The following is a 26363-nucleotide window of genomic DNA, read 5'->3' on the forward strand; positions in this document are numbered from 1 at the left end:
GTTCTCTCCTTTCCTCTCCTCCTGTCTCCTCTCCTCCTCTTCTTCATCCTCTCCCATCTCCTCTCCTCCTCCTCTCCTTCATCCTCTCCTAATCTCCTCTCTTCCTCCACTTGTCTCCTCTCCCATCTCCTGTCTCCTCCCATCCTCCTCCTCTCCTTCATCCTCTCTCGTTGTCTCCTCTCCTCCTCTCCTCTCTCCTCTCTCCTCCTCTCCTCTGCCCCCCCCCCCCCCACGGTGGGCGGGGCTCCTCTCTCGGTGGATGTGGATCAGATGATCGGGGTGTAGCGGACGGATCTGCATCATGGAGTGAGTAGTTACACTTTTCATTCTTCTTCTCTCCCCTTAATGTTTGTTTCTTGTTGTTTGTGATTTTGTGAATCTTTGTGACGTGAAATGTGAGTGTAGTGTGCGCGTGCTGCGGTGTGTCGCCACTGTGCTGCATCAGTGTGTCAGAGCGCTGAGTCAGGCTTTCTGCTGCCGGGAAACAGCAGCGCAGCGGAGGGAAACTGCGCCAAACCTCCGCAGGGATGCTGCGGGAGGAGCGGCTCTGAAGCGTGTCTGCGGCCGCTCAGGGTGCGTGTGTGTCGGTGTGCTCTCTGAGTTTTACCGTCACTGCGGGACCACACCGGAGGGGAGGGGGGGTGTGACAAACACTCTGTGCCCTACTTTTCTCGGCGGAAGCAGAGTGGACGGAGCCGATCGCTCATCAATGAACTGCACGAGCCTTTTATAATTACATATTGATCAGCTTCAGCCATGAAACACCCTATTCATGATCAATAGCTGCTGTCAAGCTACGCAGGTTAGCTCAAGGGACATCCGGTTGTATTTTTCAAATTAAAAGCCTCGCTACAGTCTTCTTATTCTGCTCTGTCATCCTCCTCCTCTCTCCTCCCATCACCTCCTCTCCTCTCTTCTTCCTCCTCCTCTCTTTTTCCTCTGTCCTCCTCCTTTCTTCCTCCTCTCCTCCTCATCCTCTCCTCTCTTCTTCCTCCTCCTCTCTTCCTCCTCTCCTCCTCATCCTCTCTCCTCTCCTCCTCCTCCCCTCTCCTCCATAGTTCAGGGAGTGTCTGTTTGTTTTACGCCTCTGAACAGTTTATATGAAAAATGAGCTTCAGAGCAGATCAGCAGCTGGAAAACACATAAATATATAAACTGGAATTATATCAGACGCCTTTTAAACCAAACTGCACAAGTGATGGTTTAATTAAAACACAGTTCAGTCTCCAACAGAAACATAAAGTCTATTAATATACATGTTCATGTTGTATTTTACAATATAATACAATCATTTCCTCAGAAGTTAAAGGTCATGTGCTGTTAAGTGGTGAAACAGTTGTTGTTAATCATCTTATTTCACTAAAAGTGATGCTTCATATGAACTAAAGTGCTGCAAATATTAATTCATTATTAATTTATTATTGGAATATAATCTGATATCAATACAGCAAATACAAATATACAAGTATGATATCCAAAAACACGAAGTGATGAAGTTTTAATGCAGCATAAAGACCAGCTGTGATATCAGAGATGATAAAGGTTTTACGATAATGATCGATATCTCAGTGAGTTTCAATATATTTATTGATCCTCATGTGTCTCACTGACTGACTGGAACCAGCAGAGAAAAGAAACTGAACACTGTCTCTGTGTAACTTTAACCTTCGTCAAATTCCTCAAATCACTTCCTTCTTTCTAGGAATTTTATCAGTGAATCATCGGAAATGTTTCTCAGATGTTTCATCAATATGTATTGATTATGTATGTTCTGTAATACTGAAGTCTGTAGAAGAACCGTCATAAAGTTTCAGCAGATGTTTATCTCTGTTTCCCTGTCCTCCAAAAGACCCTCGTTTTATTTTGAAGGGCACTTCCGGTGTGTTTGTTGTGTGTGTCGGTGTGAGACAGCGGGGCGGAGCCTCAGGGGGCGGAGCCACACGGGGACAAGGACAGACAGGTTCAGTGTGTCAGTGAGAAAAAACAATTCAGTTCAGATTTTATTAAAGAGTCACAAATAAAACAACACGAGATCATCTTCATCATCATCATCATCATCATCATCATCATCATCATCATCATCAGTGACAAACAAGCAGGAAGACAAACTAGAGATGCTGATGCAAAGATATCGATTCATTAATCTACAGTCAAATCAATAAAGTCTTCAGAATCAAATCATCCTGTCTTCATCCTGTCTTCTCTTGTCTTCTTCTGTCTTCATCCTGTCTTCATCCTGTCTTCTTCCTGTCTTCATCCTGTCTTCTTCCTGTCCTCATCCTGTCTTCATCCTGTCTTCTTCTGTCTTCATCCTGTCTTCTCTTGTCTTCTTCTGTCTTCATCCTGTCTTCTCTTGTCTTCTTCTGTCTTCATCCTGTCTTCTCTTGTCTTCTTCTGTCTTCATCCTGTCTTCTTCCTGTCTTCTCTTGTCTTCGTCCTGTCTTCATCCTGTCTTCTCTTGTCTTCATCCTGTCTTCATCCTGTCTTCGCCCTGTCTTCTTCCTGTCTTCTTCTGTCTTCTCTTGTCTTCATCCTGTCTTCTTCTGTCTTCTCCTGTCTTCTTCTGTCTTCTCTTGTCTTCCCCCTGTCTTTGTCCTGTCTTCATCCTGTCTTCTTCTGTCTTCACCCTGTCTTCATCCTGTCTTCTCTTGTCTTCCTCCTGTCTTTGTCCTGTCTTCATCCTGTCTTCTTCTGTCTTCACCCTGTCTTCACCCTGTCTTCATCCTGTCTTCATCCTGTCTTCTTCCTGTCTTCTCTTGTCTTCATCCTGTCTTCATCCTGTCTTCTCTTGTCTTCATCCTGTCTTCATCCTGTCTTCGCCCTGTCTTCTTCCTGTCTTCTTCTGTCTTCTCTTGTCTTCATCCTGTCTTCTTCTGTCTTCTCCTGTCTTCTTCTGTCTTCTCTTGTCTTCCCCCTGTCTTTGTCCTGTCTTCATCCTGTCTTCTTCTGTCTTCACCCTGTCTTCATCCTGTCTTCTCTTGTCTTCCTCCTGTCTTTGTCCTGTCTTCATCCTGTCTTCTTCCTGTCTTCACCCTGTCTTCATCCTGTCTTCATCCTGTCTTCTTCTGTCTTCACCCTGTCTTCATCCTGTCTTCACCCTGTCTTCATCCTGTCTTCATCCTGTCTTCATCCTGTCTTCTTCTGTCTTCATCCTGTCTTCATCCTGTCTTCATCCTGTCTTCTTCTGTCTTCATCCTGTCTTCATCCTGTCTTCTTCTGTCTTCATCCTGTCTTCATCCTGTCTTCTCTTGTCTTCATCCTGTCTTCTTCTGTCTTCATCCTGTCTTCTCTTGTCTTCATCCTGTCTTCATCCTGTCTTCTCTTGTCTTCTCTTGTCTTCATCCTGTCTTCTCTTGTCTTCATCCTGTCTTCACCCTGTCTTCATCCTGTCTTCATCCTGTCTTCTCTTGTCTTCATCCTGTCTTCATCCTGTCTTCTCTTGTCTTCATCCTGTCTTCATCCTGTCTTCATCCTGTCTTCTATTGTCTTCATCCTGTCTTCATCCTGTCTTCATCCTGTCTTCTCTTGTCTTCATCCTGTCTTCTTCTGTCTTCATCCTGTCTTCTTCTGTCTTCATCCTGTCTTCATCCTGTCTTCATCCTGTCTTCTTCTGTCTTCATCCTGTCTTCATCCTGTCTTCTTCTGTCTTCATCCTGTCTTCATCCTGTCTTCATCCTGTCTTCATCCTGTCTTCTTCTGTCTTCATCCTGTCTTCTTCTGTCTTCATCCTGTCTTCTCCGGTCTTCATCCTGTCTTCATCCTGTCTTCATCCTGTCTTCTTCTGTCTTCATCCTGTCTTCTCTTGTCTTCATCCTGTCTTCATCCTGTCTTCTTCTGTCTTCATCCTGTCTTCTCCTGTCTTCATCCTGTCTTCATCCTGTCTTCTCTTGTCTTCATCCTGTCTTCATCCTGTCTTCTCTTGTCTTCATCCTGTCTTCATCCTGTCTTCATCCTGTCTTCTCTTGTCTTCATCCTGTCTTCATCCTGTCTTCTTCTGTCTTCATCCTGTCTTCATCCTGTCTTCTCTTGTCTTCATCCTGTCTTCATCCTGTCTTCTTCTGTCTTCATCCTGTCTTCTCTTGTCTTCATCCTGTCTTCATCCTGTCTTCTTCTGTCTTCATCCTGTCTTCTCCTGTCTTCATCTGTCTTCATCCTGTCTTCTTCTGTCTTCATCCTGTCTTCTCTTGTCTTCATCCTGTCTTCGTCCTGTCTTCATCCTGTCTTCTCTTGTCTTCATCCTGTCTTCTTCTGTCTTCATCCTGTCTTCTCTTGTCTTCATCCTGTCTTCATCCTGTCTTCATCCTGTCTTCTTCTGTCTTCATCCTGTCTTCATCCTGTCTTCTCTTGTCTTCATCCTGTCTTCGTCCTGTCTTCTTCTGTCTTCATCCTGTCTTCATCCTGTCTTCATCCTGTCTTCTCTTGTCTTCATCCTGTCTTCTTCTGTCTTCATCCTGTCTTCTTCTGTCTTCATCCTGTCTTCTCTTGTCTTCATCCTGTCTTCTCTTGTCTCCTTCCTGTCTTCTCTTGTCTTCATCCTGTCTTCTTCTGTCTTCTCTTGTCTTCTTCCTGTCTCCTTCCTGTCTTCTCCTGTCTTCTTCCTGTCTTCTCTTGTCTTCTTCCTGTCTTCTCTTGTCTTTGTCCTCTTGTCTTCGTCCTGTCTTCTTCTGTCTTCATCCTGTCTTCATCCTGTCTTCTCTTGTCTTCTTCCTGTCTCCTTCCTGTCTTCTCCTGTCTTCTTCCTGTCTTCTCTTGTCTTCTTCCTGTCTTCTCTTGTCTTTGTCCTCTTGTCTTCGTCCTGTCTTCTTCTGTCTTCATCCTGTCTTCATCCTGTCTTCTCTTGTCTTCTTCCTGTCTTCTTCCTGTCTTCTCTTGTCTTCGTCCTGTATTCATCCTGTCTTCTCTTGTCTTCGTCCTGTCTTCTTCTGTCTTCATCCTGTCTTCTCTTGTCTTCGTCCTGTCTTCATCCTGTCTTCTCTTGTCTTCATCCTGTCTTCATCCTGTCTTCTCTTGTCTTCATCCTGTCTCCTTCCTGTCTTCTCTTGTCTTCTTCCTGTCTTCTTCTGTCTTCTTCCTGTCTTCTCTTGTCTTCATCCTGTCTTCATCCTGTCTTCTCTTGTCTTCGTCCTGTCTTCATCCTGTCTTCTCTTGTCTTCATCCTGTCTTCTCTTGTCTTCGTCCTGTCTTCTTCTGTCTTCATCCTGTCTTCTCTTGTCTTCGTCCTGTCTTCATCCTGTCTTCTCTTGTCTTCATCCTGTCTTCATCCTGTCTTCTCTTGTCTTCTTCTGTCTTCTTCCTGTCTTCTCTTGTCTTCATCCTGTCTTCATCCTGTCTTCTATTGTCTTCTTCCTGTCTCCTTCCTGTCTTCTCTTGTCTTCTTCCTGTCTTCTCTTGTCTTCATCCTGTCTTCATCCTGTCTTCATCCTGTCTTCTCTTGTCTCCTTCCTGTCTTCATCCTGTCTTCTCTTGTCTTCATCCTGTCTTCATCCTGTCTTCTCTTGTCTTCATCCTGTCTTCATCCTGTCTTCTATTGTCTTCTTCCTGTCTCCTTCCTGTCTTCTCTTGTCTTCTTCCTGTCTTCTCTTGTCTTCATCCTGTCTTCATCCTGTCTTCTCTTGTCTCCTTCCTGTCTTCATCCTGTCTTCTTCCTGTCTTCTCTTGTCTTTGTCCTCTTGTCTTCGTCCTGTCTTCTTCTGTCTTCATCCTGTCTTCATCCTGTCTTCTCTTGTCTTCTTCCTGTCTTCTTCCTGTCTTCTCTTGTCTTCGTCCTGTCTTCATCCTGTCTTCTCTTGTCTTCATCCTGTCTTCATCCTGTCTTCTCTTGTCTTCATCCTGTCTTCTCTTGTCTTCTTCCTGTCTTCTCTTGTCTTCGTCCTGTCTTCATCCTGTCTTCTCTTGTCTTCGTCCTGTCTTCATCCTGTCTTCATCCTGTCTTCTCTTGTCTTCATCCTGTCTTCTCTTGTCTTCATCCTGTCTTCATCCTGTCTTCATCCTGTCTTCTTCCTGTCTTCTCTTGTCTTCGTCCTGTCTTCATCCTGTCTTCTCTTGTCTTCGTCCTGTCTTCATCCTGTCTTCATCCTGTCTTCTCTTGTCTTCATCCTGTCTTCTCTTGTCTTCGTCCTGTCTTCATCCTGTCTTCATCCTGTCTTCTCTTGTCTTCTTCCTGTCTTCTCTTGTCTTCGTCCTGTCTTCATCCTGTCTTCTCTTGTCTTCATCCTGTCTTCATCCTGTCTTCTCTTGTCTTCGTCCTGTCTTCATCCTGTCTTCATCCTGTCTTCTCTTGTCTTCGTCCTGTCTTCATCCTGTCTTCATCCTGTCTTCGTCCTGTCTTCATCCTGTCTTCTCTTGTCTTCTCTTGTCTTCATCCTGTCTTCTCTTGTCTTCATCCTGTCTTCATCCTGTCTTCATCCTGTCTTCATCCTGTCTTCTCTTGTCTTCATCCTGTCTTCTCTTGTCTTCTCTTGTCTTCATCCTGTCTTCTCTTGTCTTCTCTTGTCTTCATCCTGTCTTCTCTTGTCTTCATCCTGTCTTCATCCTGTCTTCTCTTGTCTTCATCCTGTCTTCATCCTGTCTTCATCCTGTCTTCATCTTGTCTTCATCCTGTCTTCTTCTGTCTTCTCTTGTCTTCTTCCTGTCTCCTTCCTGTCTTCTCCTGTCTTCTTCCTGTCTTCTCTTGTCTTCTTCCTGTCTTCTCTTGTCTTTGTCCTCTTGTCTTCGTCCTGTCTTCTTCTGTCTTCATCCTGTCTTCTCTTGTCTTCTTCCTGTCTTCTTCCTGTCTTCTCTTGTCTTCGTCCTGTCTTCATCCTGTCTTCTCTTGTCTTCATCCTGTCTTCATCCTGTCTTCTCTTGTCTTCGTCCTGTCTTCTCTTGTCTTCGTCCTGTCTTCTTCTGTCTTCTTCCTGTCTTCTCTTGTCTTCATCCTGTCTTCATCCTGTCTTCTCTTGTCTTCGTCCTGTCTTCTTCTGTCTTCATCCTGTCTTCTCTTGTCTTCGTCCTGTCTTCATCCTGTCTTCTCTTGTCTTCGTCCTGTCTTCATCCTGTCTTCTCTTGTCTTCGTCCTGTCTTCTTCTGTCTTCTTCCTGTCTTCTCTTGTCTTCATCCTGTCTTCATCCTGTCTTCTCTTGTCTTCATCCTGTCTTCATCCTGTCTTCTATTGTCTTCTTCCTGTCTCCTTCCTGTCTTCTCTTGTCTTCTTCCTGTCTCCTTCCTGTCTTCTCTTGTCTTCTTCCTGTCTTCTCTTGTCTTCATCCTGTCTTCATCCTGTCTTCTCTTGTCTTCTTCCTGTCTCCTTCCTGTCTTCTATTGTCTTCTTCCTGTCTCCTTCCTGTCTTCTCTTGTCTTCTTCCTGTCTTCTCTTGTCTTCATCCTGTCTTCATCCTGTCTTCTCTTGTCTTCATCCTGTCTTCTATTGTCTTCTTCCTGTCTCCTTCCTGTCTTCTCTTGTCTTCTTCCTGTCTTCTCTTGTCTTCATCCTGTCTTCATCCTGTCTTCTCTTGTCTCCTTCCTGTCTTCATCCTGTCTTCATCCTGTCTTCTCCTGTCTTCTTCCTGTCTTCTCTTGTCTTCATCCTGTCTTCATCCTGTCTTCTCTTGTCTTCTTCCTGTCTTCTCTTGTCTTCATCCTGTCTTCATCCTGTCTTCTCTTGTCTTCTTCCTGTCTTCTCTTGTCTTCGTCCTGTCTTCATCCTGTCTTCTTCCTGTCTTCTTCCTGTCTTCTCTTGTCTTCATCCTGTCTTCATCCTGTCTTCTCTTGTCTTCTCTTGTCTTCATCCTGTCTTCTCTTGTCTTCTTCCTGTCTTCTCTTGTCTTCATCCTGTCTTCATCCTGTCTTCATCCTGTCTTCTCTTGTCTTCGTCCTGTCTTCATCCTGTCTTCATCCTGTCTTCTCTTGTCTTCTCTTGTCTTCATCCTGTCTTCTCTTGTCTTCATCCTGTCTTCTCTTGTCTTCTTCCTGTCTTCATCCTGTCTTCATCCTGTCTTCTCTTGTCTTCGTCCTGTCTTCATCCTGTCTTCTCTTGTCTTCTTCCTGTCTTCTCTTGTCTTCGTCCTGTCTTCATCCTGTCTTCTCTTGTCTTCATCCTGTCTTCTCTTGTCTTCATCCTGTCTTCATCCTGTCTTCATCCTGTCTTCTCTTGTCTTCGTCCTGTCTTCATCCTGTCTTCATCCTGTCTTCTCTTGTCTTCATCCTGTCTTCATCCTGTCTTCATCCTGTCTTCATCCTGTCTCCTTCCTGTCTTCTCTTGTCTTCGTAGGAACACTCCTGTATGAAACACACTATTTAAAATAACATGCATGGATGATGTTTATAAATCCAGTAACGTTTGGAGCTGCTGCTTCATTCTGCACATATTTTGTAAGTAAATGACGACTTCTGTCAGTAACAACGTAACTTAACAAGCGATCCATCACCAGTCACTGGTATATTAAACTGTTACTGACTGTTTAACGCTGTAACACTTCAGTCCCACATAGTTCATATTATGTGTTTGAAAACAAATCTCTGATTTTTCTTTACATGGACTTTAAATAATGAATCAGTTTCTTCCTGACGGGAACAGATCTACTGTCTCATCATTACCCATCATCCTCCTCTCTCTCTTTATCATCCACCTGATTCTTCTGATCAATAACTGATCGATTAGAGTCAGCTGTAAGCTGTTAGTAGTTCAGTGAACTTCCTGTTAGTCGAGGCTTCAGCAGGTCTGAACTGGTCTCTGTTGGTCTCGTACTGGTTGGTGTTTGTGGTCTCTGCAGCTCTGGAGGTTTCCCCTCAGATTCTCTGTCGCTGAGGACGGTCTCCATGGAGACGACAGCAGCTTTGTCCAGGATCCTTTGAGTTCAGCTCGGCTCAGACAAAACCAGGAAGTCTGCTGAGCTCAGCGAAGATTCAACAGTTTAACAGCTGAACTGATTCAACATGAAACACGAGAGACGATGGTTCAGCTCTTATATGAAACACGCAGTTCACCTTTAATATACATTCATATAGTTTCATATAATAACAAGAGTTTAAAACTGATCATTACTGATTCTTTATTATTAGTGTGTTAAAGCAGCAGTCAGGTGTCTGTAATAGTGCAGAACAGAGACTGAGCAGCTGTTTACTACCGACAGAAACATCTGGCAATAAAAATCATAAAATATAAAAACTCTCTCAGTAAACTGGCGGCCATGGTGATGATAATATATACATTAGTTTGTTTTAACTATATGTTCATTTATTATTAATGTTGGTACCGTATATAAACTCCAAATTAACTGAGATGAAGACGTTATAATTGTGTTTCTCCTTTGTGAATAAAGGCAGAGACGATCTCGGTTCGATCGTATGTCAGAGAAAAATTCTACGTATGAGAAAACTGATGAACAAATGTTCTTAAATCACTCGATCAAATCTGTGACTGTGTTCCATAATGAGGACGTGACCCGACTTCTATAAGCAGCTGTGTAAAGAAGGAGCTTCAGGCTCTTTACATGAACACACACTGAGCTGCTCTGTCCTGCACAATTCATCACCACCAACATGAGTTTAATAAATACTGAATCATATTATTTTGTATTATAACAGTTATGATATGAATGTTTTGGCTCAGAGCTGTAATATGTGAAATAAAAGCTGGAGTTTCACTTTCTGGCTGAAAAGAATTGATTTTATTATTGAATTAGACATTTTGGAGATTATTTCCAATCAATCAAAAAAGATCAAGTGAGAAATTAACATGAAATCTGAAACCTGGTCGATCTAAAACTCTTTATCCAGATGTTTCTGTTTATCCAGATGTGTTGAATGTGTAACTTCCTGCAGTTCAGTTGTGAATGTGTTGATGTCAGATGATCAGCAGAGAGCTGCTGCCGCCGCCGCCTCGTTCTGTTTAAACAAAGAGAGCTCCAGTAGCAGCGAGCTAACAGCTAGCGGCTAACGCTCATGTGACAGTCAGGGTGCAGTCTGCAGATGAACAGCAGCTCTGTGACGCTGCAGATCCAAAAACATCTCAAACATCTCAAACTTCTCATAGTACAGACTCAAGTTTATCTGCTGCTGAAACAGAGTGCTGCTGACAGACATTCTGATGATCTGTTGTAATTTAGGTGAACTGACCCTTTAAAGATTTCCTCTCTGTGTGTTACGGCCTTCCTGTTTTGCAGATCTGACTGCACCTGGGTTTCATACTCTCAGATAAACCAGAACAACATGAGATCAGGCTGCGTATTTATCAAAATTCTTCACTTTTTCTCACAAACGTTAGACTGTTGTTAACTGTTGATCAAACATGTTTCGGGTGTAAAAGTCAGTTAATGCTGCTGAGATGAGTTCAGAGTCCACTAATCAATTCACAGAAATTAATCTGCAAATATTTTTCATTTTTCCAGCAAAATAATGTGATAATTAACATTAATTAACTTTAATCTGTTGGTACATTTACTGCTGTTGTGTTCACCGACTTCAGATAAGTTAGTTTGTAAAGTCATTTCCAGCTGAACCTTCGTCACAAACACAACCTTCAGTTTGAATCGATAGAAACTTTCTGTCTGATATTAAACATCATGTTTCTGTTTCTCTGTCAGGACGACTGAAGCTCTCGGTCAGCAGGATCGACTGCAGCTCCTCGCAGTGAGTCCCGTTTACATCCTGTCAGTGAACGCACCACACACACACACACACATATATATAAATAGACACATGTATGAACCATAGACTGTAAAGAATGATGGATGTAGCCACCATGATGTCACCCGTTGATTTGTGGATTCCCATTCTGAAGCCTCAAGTTTGCATTTTGACCGTCGCCATCTTGGATTTTTGGGGCCAGAGGTGACCATATTTGGACGAGAGGTTGGAGCTGACCCTAGTGCTAGCAGCTAGCTTGGTTAGCACAGTACATTTAGAGTCTACAGTCTACTTTTGCAGTGCCTGTTCAAAACGTGCCTGTTCAGAACGGGCTGATTGGTTTATCAATGGACAAACGTATCAATTAAAACAATAATGAATTAATGAATTAAATGGTTTTAATCCAGACAGAAACTTCACCAGTGAGACTAAACTGAGGTTGAACTGTAGAAGCAGTTAACAGCCGTCCATTGGTTCATCCTGCTGCTAATCGAACGTGTCTGTGCTCCTATTGGCTAGTTTTACTGCCTCTCCGCCTCTGTTTTTTTCTCCTGTGCGCTTGTTTTTCTCTCTTAGGCAGTTTAACTGAGCGGGGCGCGTTCCTTTGTCCCACTCAGCCAGTCAGAGCCCAGAAGCCCCGCCCCGCTGTGATGTGATGGTGTTTGTATCAAACAGACCCCGCTGCACTCAGACACGGAGCTTAGCAGCTCAATGTTCGCTTGTTTATTCAAAGTTTATCAATATTAAACGGGTCATGTGTCCAAATTATACCAAATTTGAAAATGCACTCCCTTTGGTCCTCAGCAATGCACCCGCCAAATGTGAAGAAGATCTGATGAAGAGTTCTCGAGAAATGTGAAAGACAAACATACAGACAGACAAACAGAGATTCCTTGCTTTAAATATAGAGGTGGTTAACTGTGATGATGCTAATGCTAATGCTAATTTCCACTTGTGGAAAACAGGCTTAAAACCATTAAAACAATTATAATTAACTTTCATGAGCTGAAAACACACTGAAATAGCGACGGCTATGGCTTTGCCTATACTCTGTGAATCTGGGGTTATGCCATGTTATGTTTCCTAACCAATGTTGTCGCCATGGTAGCAACTTGAATGTGACAGCGCCCACCTGTCACTCAAAGCGGCCACGCCCTAAATTATGCATAACTAATGCAAATCCCTGTGAGCAGAAAGCAGCAGCTCTGCTCTGAACGCTCCGTCTCCAACGGTTTTTTCTACTTTCGGCCCGAGCTGACGTCAGTTGGTGACAGATTTCTTTATATGGACATCTGCTACGTGCACAGCGTGTCGCTCTGAGAGTAGTTACGCCGAGCCATGACGCCATTACACAGCACAGCAAAGTAAAATAAGTAGTTGGAGGTGTGCTGGTCGTCTGCAGCTCTTCATCAAACATCATCATCACTGTGGCTGTTTCTGCTTGTAATCTTCCTCCCTGCATTATTTATAACTGATCCGCTGAACAAACAGCTCCAAATAGCTCCACATGTTGTTGTTTCGACTGGTTTTTAGCGCCGCTAACGAAGCGCTGCGAATTCAGTGAGGATCACAATTTTACTTCCTGTAAATTCTTCACAATAAAAGGCTCCCATTAGTTAGTCATTGAGAAGCTTTTAATTTGAAGCAGTAAAGCAAGAAATGTTTAGTTTGCATTGATGATGATGTTACACAACTGTGATACGTAAAGCTGGCCAATCAGTAGAGAGTGGGCTCATCGGGAGGCGGGCCTTAAAGAGACAGGAGCTAAAACAGAGTGTAAGAGAAACTTGACGTGGGGTCTCTTGATACTTAAAGTTTATTTTGAAGTTAAAACTTTACTGAAGTAAAATTTTTAATGCTAAAGGATATTAACTTATATATATAACTTATATATTATACCAGACTACTTTTACTGAAGTAAAATATCAGAGTAGTTCTTCCATCACTGTTGCATGAAGTTCAGTTAAAACAAACACACACAAACACACACAAACACACACAAACACACACACAAACACACACACAAACACACACAAACACACACAAAAACACACACAAACACAAACACAAACACACACACAAACACAAACACACACAAACACACACACACACACACACAAACACACACACACACACACACACACACACACAAAAACACACACAAACACACACACACACACACACAAAAACACACACAAACACACACAAAAACACACACAAACACACACAAACACACACACACACAAAAACACACACAAACACACACAAAAACACACACACACACACACAAAAACACACACAAACACACACAAAAACACACACAAACACACACAAACACACACAAAAACACACACAAACACACACAAACACACACACAAACACAAACACACACAAACACACACACAAACACAAACACACACAAACACACACACAAACACACAAACACACACAAACACACACACAAACACAAACACACACACAAACACACACAAACACAGACATAAAACCATAAAATTGAAATATTAACTGTTGTGTTCGCTCAGAGCTGCAGGTGTAAACAGGTAAACGTGTCTTGTAGTGTTTATTATTTGTGTCTGTTGAAGTTAAAGTTGCAGCGCTGAAAGCAGCTGAAGTGTCAGTCGTGACTGTTGTCGTGTGTCTCACTTTCTTTCCCATCATGCCTCAGGAGAAGCGGAAGTGGCAGACGGAGGTTGAGAACAAGAAGCGTCAGCTGGAGGACGACCGGCGAACGCTGCAACACCTGAAGGTGAGGCGGACGGATGCTTCACTTCACTTTTTTCTGCTTTTTGACACTTTAACATGAAGTTTAAGTGCTGCAGCTGCGTTTAATCCTCCTCATGTCGGTTTATATTATTACAAACTCATAACCTCTCAGTGAAGATGTTTGTCTTGCTGTTAGTGGAGAGGTGCAGTATCGTTCAGAGTACAGATGGTCGTACGGTGTTGATCCAGAGGTGCAGTGACTCCGAGCGCTACGAGCTGCAGACTGTGAACAGCTGCAGAGTAAAAATATCTGCAGCTGACCTCAGATCAGCCGCTCTGAACGACAGGAACGACAGAAACGCGGTGACTCCTTTCGCTCTCAGACTCTGAGCCGCTGCTATTAAATAACCGACGGTATTTTTAACAGACAGCTGTTCACGTCTGATCACATGACACATTCATACACTGACACGCCGTGCTGTGGTTTCATGTGAAGTTCTGAACACAAACACAAAACCAACTACAGATGACGATTAAATAGATAGAGAGATAGATAGATATATGATAGATAGATAGATAGATAGAGATAGACAGATAGATAGATAGATAGATATATGATAGATAGATAGATGGATGATAGATAGATAGATTGATAGATGATAGATTGATAGATGATAGATAGATTTATTTGACAACAATAAAAGTACATACCTGACTGCAGTCACTCGGTCCTGACTTACAATTAAATGATTGAGGATAAAAACACAGTAAAGCTAGAAGCTTGTTTCCATTGTGCTCCTCTGAGGGGAGAAGGAGTGAGATGTCAGATATTCAGTGAGGCTGGAGATAAACTGGCTATTTAACCATCTAACATTCACATAGACAACCAGCTGCGTCGTTAATGGTGTTGCAGTTAATTACAGATTAGGTCTATTAACTTGTCTTCAAAAATTTCCGCCATTGTTGTTGCTGCTGACGTGCCCTCTGACCCCTGACCCTGTCACATCCCCATACTGCCCCTATCGCCTGACACCTGGACTCTGAGACAAGTTCTGTATGCAACTATGGAAGTATGAGTTTTTAAAATATCTTGATGATAGTTTTTACTTTAAAATATTTATTGCACACTATCTGTACATAGAACCATTAATCACAACGCAGGAGTGTCCTAATAACAAAATAAAACTAACATGTTAGCCACTTTATAAGCTGTTAATATATCATATGTTCTGTTTCCAGCGTGTCTCTGCTGCCATCAAGTGGACAAAAAATGACCTGATGTAGGTTTTAAACAGTTCAGCATTCGGCTGCTGCAGCTCTGAATCTGAACAGCAACACACATCAACAGGTTACATCACATGTTCTACGAACAGCAGATCCACCACTTCCATATTTCAGCATCAGAGTGTTGTATCACCTCTGCTCCATGGATCAGGCCATCCAGGCTTCGTTACCATGACTACCTCTGCTTCCTTCTGTCTGTGCGGGCTGTTGTTTTATTTAAAGTAACTCTGTGTTCATTTTTCAGAGGAAACATTGAAACCTTTTGAGCAACAGATAGTCTGATTGTATTTCCTGTCTGTGTTCAGTCGAAGGCTCTGAGGGAGCGCTGGCTGCTGGACGGAGCGCCGTCTGCTGGACCTGAACAGGACGAGGTGAAGAGACAACTGGAGCAGGATGAGGCCAAGACCAGGAGCCTGGAGGACACCATCAACAGGTCTGATCTGGTTTATTCTGATGAATCTAATCTGGCTTCATCTAAAATCTAAAATATTACATTGAATATTATTAACAGAAACGGGGGACCAAGTTGGATGATGAGATAGATAATGAGACTGAGAGGAAAGCCTTGAAAGAGTTTTGAAGAGTGTATTTGAATGTTTCTCTAAAGCCTTTGAGAAGAATTGGGAACCTAACACACTAGTAGCCATGAGTGCCCTACCAATGGCAAACAAGAATGAAACTCAGGCCATTTCATTTGGTTGTAGCAAGAAAACTTATTCTACTTGTGTGGAATTCAGACGAAGCACCAACATAAGATATGTGTATAAGAGAGTTGCTGAATGTGTTTTACTTACAAAGGTTAAAGTTCTCTAAACAACAACAAGAACAACAAGGAGACAACACGACAAGAATATTTGTGAGAATGTGGAGCCCTGTACCAGAGTACCTCAAGGGTAGTGGACTGATGGTTTAACTGTGTACCTTCATCACTGTTTATATGTATTTTATTTTAATAGTAATATTGAAGTCCTATGATTTGTTTTTTGTGAAGATAATAAGTTGCTCAAGTGATGTACGGAGTGTTTGTCATATATTGACCATCCTTAAATAAAGGTTTGAAAAAAAAATAGAAAAACTGCATTAAATTGAGCCATTTAATTACATGGAAGTGTGTGTGTGTGTGTGTGTGTGTGTGTGTGTGTGTGTGTGTGTGTGTGTGTGTGTTGCAGGTTGGAGCAGGAGCTGGTCAGTCTGGAGTCTGGAGGCGCGTCTCAGACCATCAAACACACCACAGTGAGTGTAAAACACACACACAGTCTTTTTCTGCTTGTTACTGTGTCCTGTAGCTGTAATCTGATTACAGTAATCAGATTACATTAGTCAAATTAAATCAATCAGATTACAGTAGTCAGATTAAAGTAGCCAGATAACAATAGACAGATTACATTAGTCACAATAAAGTCGTTAGATTACAATAGTCATATTACATTAATCAGTAGTCAGATTACAAGTATTACCAGAAGCTAAATCATCAGGACGTAGTTTGTTCATATTGTGGCTATAATGAACCTGTAGGGGGCGCTGGCAGCACTTTAAACTGGTAGACAGGTGTTTACTGTGTTTTGGATTTATTTTCAGGTGTCAGTTTCTCTGTTTCCTGTTGAATTTTAATGTTCCTGTCTGTCGTTTTGTCTCCAGGTGACATCAGGATCAGTTAAAGGTACATTTCTTCTTCTGTCTCTTTGTTTTATTGTTTGTCATCAACACATCTCCTCTTCCCTCTCACTGTGTCTCTCTGATCAGCTGTAGAGGTCAAAGGTCACAGCAGCAGTCAGCAGGACAGAGCTGCAGCGACTGGTCAGGTAGTTCAAGGTGAGACTCTGCTGGGTTCTACTTTATTCTGTAGCTGTAATCAGATTACAGTAATCATTTTACAGTAGTAAAACCACTTTAGTCAGATTACATAAATTACATTGCACCACTCAGATTACAGTAATCAGATTATAGTAGTCAGATTATAGTAATCAGATTACATTAGTCCCATTACATTAGTGTAATTGCAGTAATCAGACTACACATGTCAGATTACTATATATGAACCAGATCACAGTAATCAGATTATAGTGGTCACATCACTGTAATTTGAATAATAATAATCACATTACACACAGATTACAGTATTAATATGACAGTAATCAGACTACATAAATCACAGTAAACCACTGAGGATACAATAATCAAATTACATGAGGCAGTCCAGTTAGATTACAGATTACAGTACTCAAACTAAAGTACTCAGATTACAGACAAACATATTGTAGAATTACTTTCTGATTACTTTAATTAGATTACAGCGATGAGTTTACTTTAGTTCAGTTACAATAAAACAAGATTGCACTAGTCACATCACAGTAATCAGATTACATTAGTCAATTTATAGTGTTCACTTTATATTCTTCAGATAACAGTGGTCACATTATAGTAGTTACATTATTGAAATCACTTTACAATAATCAGATTACAGTAATTAGTTTAATGTTATCAGATATCCATAGGTACATTACAGTAATCAGATTACATTAACTAGATTATTAGATTGTAGATTACATTAATCAGATTAATGTTATCAGATATCAGTAGTCACATAACAGTAATCAGATTACAGTATTTAGATTATCAGATTAATGATTACAGTAATCAGTTTACAGTTATCAGATAACCGTCACATTAAATTAATCAGATTGCAGTGAGTCTGACTGGACCGTAGAGGAATCAGTCATGTGATCTGATGACCTCACAATCAGAGCTTCAGTCTTTACTCTGCTCTGTCTTTGTGCCTGCCTCCTTTTTTCCCATGAGCCCTTGCAGAGGTCAAGGTTCAGAAAAGCCCTCGATTGAACAAACCAACAGAGGCGACAGAGGAGATGAAGAGAGGTGAGTCAGAGAAGAAGAAACAGGCGACAGCGTGATCGTTCTTTAACTATATACACATCATACAGGAGACATGATTAAAGATCTCCCCATAGACTGTAGAAATACAGTGGACGAGGCCACCGTGATGTCACCCATTAGTTTGTGGACTCGCATTTTGAAGCCTCGAGTTTATCATTTGTCCTTCTCCATCTTGGATTTTTGGAGCCAGAAGTGATGAGAACTAACCCTAATGCTAGCTGTTAGCTTAGTTAGCATGGTGCATTTACAGTCTATGGTTAACTGCGATAATGCTAACACTAATGCAAATTTTTGCTAGCGAAAAACAGGCTTAAGACCATTAAAACAAAATGTTATTACCGGAAAAAACTAAACATCTGACTCTTTTATCACAACCAAATGCTGAACAAGACTTTTTTAGTTGACCAAAATGTTACAATTAACTTTCATGAACTGAAATAACGACGGCTACGTCTATACTGGGGTTAAATCTGGGGTTATGCTGTGTATACGGTACCTGTCCAACGTTGTCGCCATGGTAGCGACTTGTCAATCACAACATAGCCATGCCCTAAAGCTAAATTAAATGGGACCATAATTTACAAAATGATCATGCTGTATTGAAGAAGACTTGACACTAGCGATTGAGATCATAAACTCATTAGGAAAGTGTTTACTGAGGTATTAAATCAAGTGAGAAGTAGGATCATTTTCTCATAGACTTGTATATAATCAGACTTCTTTTTGCAGCCAGTGGAGTCGCCCCCTGCTGGCTGTTAGACAGGATGCAGGTTTAAGGCACTTCCACACTGGCTTCACTTTTCAGACCTGGAACTACCTGCTTGGATCCCCCACACTGATCATTAACTGTAAAGTCTGCATCAGGTCAGCTACTCATCCAATCAGAGACCTGCAGATCACCAACGTAAGAAGGTCAGAGGTCACAGTGTGTAGACAGGTGGAGGAAGAGTTCAGGTGTCTTTATGTGTAACGTTTAACCACCTGTCTGTCTCTAACACCTGTCTGTCTGTCTGTATGGCTGTCTGTCAGTTTGTTGCTGCATCCCATATAAAAATATGATAGAAAACATCTCATATGATCCATTTTTTAAATAAAATCCTTCTCCCTCCTCGGCTTCCTCAGGTGTAGCTATTTACAGCTCAGTTAAAAATGAAATACATCAAACAAAAGGACCAAACGTCATCTTCACTGAAACACAATGGAGGAACAACTCAACATATTAAATTTAACTTTCTATGCAGGCATGTTTCAATAATCGTCGAATCGTCAATGAATCCTCTTCATTTACAGATCTGCTCTCTTGACCTAAATGCAACGACCTGGTTTATAATATTTATGCTGCTGTTTGTCTGCATGAATTTTAACTGAACATGTCACCAATAGAAAATAATGAACAAAGCAATTCTTTTGTAAAAATGACTAAAACCATTATCAATATCAATTATCAAGATTGTTGGTGATTAATTTTCTGTTGATCAGCTAATTTTAATCGACTAATCGTTGCAGCTCTGGTAAAATAAAGAGAGTTTCTGAACTTTCAGTTCAATATAAACTGTCTAATTAAAATAATAATAATGATAACTTTATTTTTATAGCACATTTCATGCAAAGTTTACAGCTCAAAGTTCTTTACATGCAAATAAATTCAGAGCAGCAGGACAAAGTCAAATAAAAAATCTATAAAAAAACAGATGAGAAGAAGAAAGAAACAAAAAAGAAGCAAATAAACCAAACAAAACAAAACAATAAAAGGCTGCTATCATATGTGGATGTTAGCAGCCATTTACTGGATGTGAATAAAACAATAAAAGGTCATTAAAGACAGAGGCTGGGTTGCAGTTAGTGAGATAATATGGAAGATGATAAAATGCCAGATTGTATAAAAATATTTCATATGTGAACAGCTGATTCAGTCTTTGTTCATATTTACAAAATCTGGTGCAGGACGGCGTCACTTTAATACTGTCTGCTGTTCAGTAAGTGTGTAGTAACTGTTGTCTGCAGGAATAAAATAACTAACATTAGATCATGTTCAGTGTATGTGTGTGTGTGTGTGTGTTGACCCTGTGTGACCCCTCTAACCCCCCCCAGCGATGTACTCGGTGGAGATTAAAGTAGAGCGGGACAGACTGACGGGGGAAACCAGAGTTCTGTCCAGTCACACCAAACTTCCTGTCGACCTCTCTCACCAGGGGGTCAAAGTTTACGAGGACGAGCGGAAAGGTGAAAAGTAAAATAAAATCAGAGCCGGCTTTACGAGAAGTTACCTGCTGCAGGAGGAATGTTTTATAATTAATATTATAAATGATAGATTTACTCTGAAATCATCCTCATTCATCGTCTTCTCCTTTTCTAATTGTTGTCTTACTGAATGAGTGGACCGATCATAACTCTCTGTTGAAGAGAGCTTCATGTCTACAAACAATGTTATAAAATTCACATCACTAAGCATAGTACAATAATTATTAATACTATTAGTAGTAAGTAGTGTAGCAGTAATAGTATTGTTACTTTTACTAGTAATGATTTTCAGATTAACCTGCAGAGAACTTCTCTTAAAGTAAAACTTCACTCAGCAGCACGACTCTCCTCTTCCTCACATCTTCCTCTTCCTTCCTGTTTCTGAGTGTGAAGCTTCAGGGTCAAATGATAAGAAATAAAAACATAAACAAACTCAGCTGACAGTCAGGTAACGCACAGACTTCATCAGAGTTCAGATCAGACCTGAAGGAGGAGGAAACAGATGTCTTTGTCTCCGGCTGAAGGTCTTTACAGATCTGTTCCTTCAGACTGTAACTATAGCAACACTGAGGTTAAAAGTCAGAATTTCGCCTCACAACCCGACAGTGAGACAGTTTTTACTATCAAAGAAAAAAGACATTTAACTGTTTGGTTATATTTTTTATAAAGTTCAGCTCCATAATGGTCTAAATGTTGTTTCAAAGCCAGTTAAAGAAACACATGTTCAATCTCATGTTTGGATCCAAACCAACAATGAACTGATCTACTAACAAGTATTCTGTGTGTATCCAGAACCTGATATATCTTATTCCTCCATGCTGTAGACAGATTACACGCCAATGAGCCACAGCGGTCATTGGCGTGTAATCTGTCACAGCTAGTCAACCATCCAATCAGAATCCATACTAACAAAACTGGGAACTCCTCTTCTACATGTATTGACCGTATTTTCATTAATACAACCGATCTGTGTTCAAAAGCTATATCGGTTCCTATTGAGTGCACTGATCAAAATATAGTAGCTGGCGTCTTCACCATAGCAACGGTCGCTGAGGATCATGGGTAGGCTAATGTAGCCGCTTCCGCTATCGTACAAAACTGACAAAAATACTTGATTTTGAATTTGGTTTTCTGGATTTTCGTTGGGAAACAAAAAAGGAATAGATCACGTGATTTCATTTTTCATTTTTGGTTTAAAATGAAAAAACGAACTGGCTGAATGTCCACAGACCTGCTCGATATTCAATCCAAAAAGGAACAACGATAAAACGAGTCAGCAAAAACCAAAAAACGGGCCGGGTTTGATTGGTTTTTCGTTATTTGATTCTGACACCAAAAACATTTTTTTCTTTTTGTTTTGAAACAAATATCAGATTCACCGTCTTTTAGGTTTTGAATCACAAATGAATTACGAATAATCCGATGATACCTGGACCCGTAGCTCAGTATTTTAATAATTTTTTCACTTGTAAAATTAACAGATTAAGGAAAGATGTGTGTTTTGATGATGTGCAATATGTTTCTTACATATTGGACTGAATCATGAAGGATAAAATCTGTGGGTTTGAGTTTAGTACAGCTGAAGCTGTAAAGGTTGAAGAGCTTTTAATATCTGTCAACAATGAGAAGCAATCAGGCTTTGATGACCTGGATGGTAGATTACTGAAAATTTCAGCACATCTGGTGGCCAGTCCTATTACTCATATATTTAATCAGAGTATATTCTCGGGGGTGTCCACAGGTTTGGAAGGAGGCCAAGATCATCCCATTACCTACAAATGCAAAAAACAATCTTCCAGTTGCAAACAGTTGCCCTGTAAGCATTCTGTAGGTTCTAGCACAAATCATCTTTAATCAAATAAAGAGCTATTTTACTGAATACAGACTTTTAACATGCTTACATGGATGGGTATTCAATATGCACAGATAGTGGATGACTGTCTAATGGATATTACCAACAAGAAACTTGTGGGGCCAGTTTTACTAGACTTTAGTGCAGCCTTTGATATTATTGATCATTGATTACTACCAGAGAAACTTACAGCCTACAGCTTCTCTTCCTCTGCAGTGACCTGGTAAAAGACTTATTTATCCAATAGAACACAGATAGTCTTTTAATGGTGGCCTATCTGGTACTAAACATGTACAATCTAGAATATCACAAGGTGCCTTAGGCTGCTAATGTTCACAGTCTTCACATATGACTTGCCATTAGTCCTGGACAGGGCCAAGGTGTCCATGTATGCTGATGACACAACATTGTACATGTCAGCTATTACTGTGGAGGACTTGTCTATAGCTCTGAACAAAGACTTACAACTAGTATCAGACTGGGTCATAAATAACAGAAAGAGACAAAGTGTGTTGTATTAGGTTCACAATATATGTTACAGTCAAACCCAAAGCTCAACCTACCACTGAAAGGAATAAAAACTGAACAGGTGAAAGAAACAAAACTGCTTGGTGTCACATTGGACAGTCATCTATCATGGTCAACTCACATAGACAACATAACCAAGATAATGAGGAGGTGTGCTGAGTTCTTAACATCAACCTCTGTGGTCCAGGTTATCCAGGCACTGGTTCTCTCCCATCTTGACTGTTGTCCTGCTGTGTGATCAGGTGCAACAAAAAAGGACTTGAGAAAACTACAAGTAACCCAAAATAAAGCTCACAAACATTTGCATAAATGCATATGATGACTTAAGGTAGAACAAAGATTGCTAGCTAGTTTCAGTTTATTTTTAGGAACAGGTCTGTCAGCAGAAAACCTAATTGTTTCTACAAATTACTTCATTACAATAGTTATGGACACAACTATTCTACCAGGCAGGTGGTAATTGAATGTTATACAGTGCCTATGCCTAAATCTAACGCAGTGAAGAAACCAGTTATGTACAGACCTTTGTCCATATGGAACTCTGATCCTCCCACAGTCATAGAGATTAGTAAGTAAACTATATTATATCAAAAAGTATTGTGCTATGTATCATCATAGTATTATAATAATCATTGATCATTGTATAATGTGCTAGAGACTATCTAGCCTCTGTCACTGTGGTGTCATCCACAAGTTAACCTCTCTATTGTCTAATCAGAGATGGCACTTTTTTTCATTTCTTTTCTTCACTATTTTACAGACGTTTTTTATTATGATTTTAAAATTGTCCATTGTTATTTTCTTTTCATTTTATCTTGATTTTTATTTTCATCCACCACTGAAAATAGTCCCCAACAAATGAAATGCACCATTTCCTCCTGTTTGTTTGTTTGTTAAAAACTACAGTGACTATATATATATATATATCTGTGAGCTGTTTATAAAGATTTATGTCTTCAGTAGGAACATCCACCTAAACTTTATATACAACACTTAAACAAGCAAGAATGGAGCTAATTTATATGAAAAGTCACAACATGAAAAATGCTTCAGCTGGATTAATGAGCTTTTGGTTTTGAGTCATGTCGGGTGTTTGGACTCTGATAAACCTGCCTGCAGGTCTAGTTTCAATATGAAACTTTATATTTGTTAAGAGTTTTTAAAGATCTTCAGTAGGAACTAATAAGCTTGTAGCTGAGATACGCTGAAGTGTTGAGAGACGGACTAACACATTGTTGGTTTGAGTCTGCACATGAGATTAAAGGAAAATAAGAAAAATACAGAACATAGAATCTGGATAAAGACCTGGAGTTTGATTTTTGAGTTAAATATAAATCTCAATATCAGCCAGAGAAATTCTTATCAGATACTTTCCTCATATTGCTCAGGTCTGTGACTTTAGTGTCCTCGTGGTATTTTCAGACCTCCAGCTGGTTTGTATTGGTCCACTTCTGTCAGCTGAGACAGCAGTGAGTCCTGATCCGGTATCTGATCCTGGTTCTGTCTCTCTGTCTCTCAGTGGTCCATGAGATGAACGGTGAAGACGCTGTCCTCCTCAGCTCCTCCGAGGTCGAGGAGCTCATCCACAAAGCTGACGAGGCTTCGATGATGTCACAGACCATCGCCACGGTGACCTCGCTCCCAACCGCGGAGGTGCAGGAGGAGGCGGGGCCAGAGCCACAGCAGGTGGCGACAGAGATCACCGGGTTGGAGGCCAAACCGGAGAGCGAGCTGGGTGTGGCCGAGGCCAGCGAGGAGAAGCCAGTCACCATGGTGTTCATGGGATACCAGAGCGTGGAGGACGAGGACGAGACCAAGAAGGTGCTGGGGCTGCGGGGGACGGTGAAGGCCGAGCTGGTGCTCATCGAGGACACCAACGGGAAAACCTCACCGGAAGGAGGGAAGGAGGAGGCTGCACAGACAGCAGCCCCGTCCCCCAACTCCACAACCCCGCCCCCAGTCTCCACAGCCCCGCCCCCCACCTCAACAGCCCTGCCCCCAGCCTCCGCAGCCCCCCCAGCCTCCAAACCTCCAGAGACGGCTGCAGCGAGCAACGGGGAGACAAGGGAGGCGGAGGGAGGAGTGGTGCAGATAAAGAAGGAGAAGCAGCCGTGTAAGTGCTGCAGCATCATGTGAGCCTGCAGGGGGCGCTGCTGCTAAATCTAATCACATAAAAGGACAGAGATGCTCCAGGACAAAAAACTACAGGAACTAAACTCCACCCACTGCCTACAGCCCCGCCTCTAACAACATGACATCACTTCCTGTTTCTTCATTCTCATGTTTTATAAATCTTTCTTTACTTTTTCTATTTTCTTGAAGCCTTTTTAATTTTTGTATCCCTCATGTTTCCAGCCGTGTTGTGATGAGCATCTGACTAGCATTAGCATTAGCCATGCAGATTTGTAACCTTTAACCTCATCTCTCTCTTTATAAGCTCTAATATAAAGCAGTGAATTGATTTTAGAGTTGTATTTATTTGGTTTTGTAAGTTTGTGCAGATTCTGCGGCTGCAGATTTTGTTTCTGCAGATTCTTTCAGCTTTTTTGGGGGTTTTATAAAAGAAAAAAATAAAAGTGACATGACAGACGAGTCGACTCAGTGATGAACAGAAGAACTCAGTGACGTCATTACCTCCATCATCCTCCATCACATCACATGACCTCACTTTCTGTTTCCTCCACCTGCAGCTTCAAACACGCCAGATCTTATTAATCATTTTGACTTTTTTCTTTTATAAAACCAAAGATGTTTTTCCTTCCTGACAGTCAGCTGACCGATTATCAGACTGTTTTCATTTCATTAATGCCCTCTAACCAATCAGCTGCACACATACATGAGACCAAAATTGTAATATAAAGGCTTTGGATCCTGAACCACGATGACTTTATGCATAAACAAGGGGCTGCCAGAAAGTTTCTTGTGAAAGTGTCAGAAATCCTGTAAAAGTTCCAGAGAACAAAACAGTAAAGCAGTAAGAATTAAAAACCTTTGTCAACCTAAAAATCTATTTTTTTGCCTTTTGTACAGATCAACAACACGATACAGCTACAGACAAAATACCAATCAATACACACTGCGTGCATTTCCATCCACCTGATTTATTCTGATTTTCAATTTCTGCATAAAAAAAACAAAACAAACAAAAAGAAATCAAAGTGGAAAAAAAAGTGGAAATCTTGAAAACAAACATCAGATTTGTGTGGAGCGATGATGAGGAGACTAACCTTCCTCAAATCAATACATGAGACAAACAGAAATGTCATATTTCCATCATGTTTTCCATCGTTTGAGCTTAGACTGTCGCTCTTTTAACGATGTCATCCGCAACAGTTTAATGGTACGACTTGAGAGTTAGCGCCACCTGCTGTTTATCTGCTGGAGGAGTGGATGGAAACGAGACTACACTTCATTTTACTTTGATGATTTTCTGGAAATTCTGTCAAAATTGGTTCAACATTTGAAACGTGATAAATAACTGCCTCAAATCAAAGAAGATACTTCAAACTATGACAATTCTATAATGTTTGTTTCATTAAGAGGTCAAAGAAGACTCTTGGTAAACTAAATGTTATTCTGAGTGTATTTCTTAGATGAAAAGTCAGAGGATCAAATTAATAATTCATCCTGATGGGAACATGAATCAATGAAACTAATTTCATGTCAATACATCTGATAGTTGTTGAGATATTTCACCAACAGACAAACATGATCATCCACAGAGCTGCTCGCTAAAAGCAGGACTCACACAGACGGAGTGTGAGTGAATTATTCTGACCAGAGTCCATTAAAAATCCAATACAGCTCATTAATTTATTCCTCCCTGACTGTTCTGCTCTCTGTGCTGAGTGACCATATTGTTGTGATTCAGCAACAATCCATCAAAATGTGCTGCAGTAGAGTTATGGAGTTGGAGGAAATGTTTTAGGCGCCACTGGGTCAGCAGATAAATCTGAGGGGTGGTGAGATGATTAATGGGAGAGGAAAGAAGAAAAAACAAAGTTCTGATACACAAATCTGTTTTCAGTTTTTGGACTTTTTCTCTAATCTTTGATTTTTGCTGAAATATTGGATCATTTGAACATTTATTGAAATGAAAGCATGTGAGAAGTTTAGAGGGAAAAATCACTATTTGGTGGAGCTGTTAACAACTCATAGACATGTGAAATGTGACCCCGACTACACACTGCTTTTTGTAAGACGTCAAAAGACAAAAAGGTTGGAGGGTTGCTCTATA

At 41.0% G+C, this 26363-nt stretch overlaps 1 protein-coding gene across 6 annotated transcripts; it reads left to right on the forward strand.

Annotated features, from left to right (window-relative positions):
* The first annotated feature begins 243 nt into the window (after nt 1–243).
* Nucleotides 244–25824, forward strand: palm1a (paralemmin 1a). Of its 6 annotated transcripts, none has more exons than XM_067596016.1 (10): nt 244–306; nt 10563–10608; nt 13292–13372; nt 14919–15046; nt 15783–15846; nt 16252–16273; nt 16357–16425; nt 17413–17487; nt 19597–19728; nt 23646–25626. In XM_067596016.1, the coding sequence occupies exons 1-10, from the start codon at nt 302–304 to the stop codon at nt 24260–24262; spliced, it is 1239 nt and encodes a 412-aa protein (XP_067452117.1). In that variant the 5' UTR covers nt 244–301; the 3' UTR covers nt 24263–25626. The 6 variants fall into 6 exon arrangements, with proteins under 6 accessions (XP_067452117.1, XP_067452118.1, XP_067452119.1 ...); XM_067596017.1 differs by having other exon boundaries at nt 17422–17487; nt 23646–25622; XM_067596018.1 differs by lacking the exon at nt 19597–19728 and having other exon boundaries at nt 23646–25824.
* The last annotated feature ends 539 nt before the right edge of the window (nt 25825–26363 follow it).

The sequence above is a fragment of the Thunnus thynnus genome, chromosome 8, assembly GCF_963924715.1.
Source record: "Thunnus thynnus chromosome 8, fThuThy2.1, whole genome shotgun sequence".
NCBI lineage: Eukaryota > Metazoa > Chordata > Actinopteri > Scombriformes > Scombridae > Thunnus > Thunnus thynnus.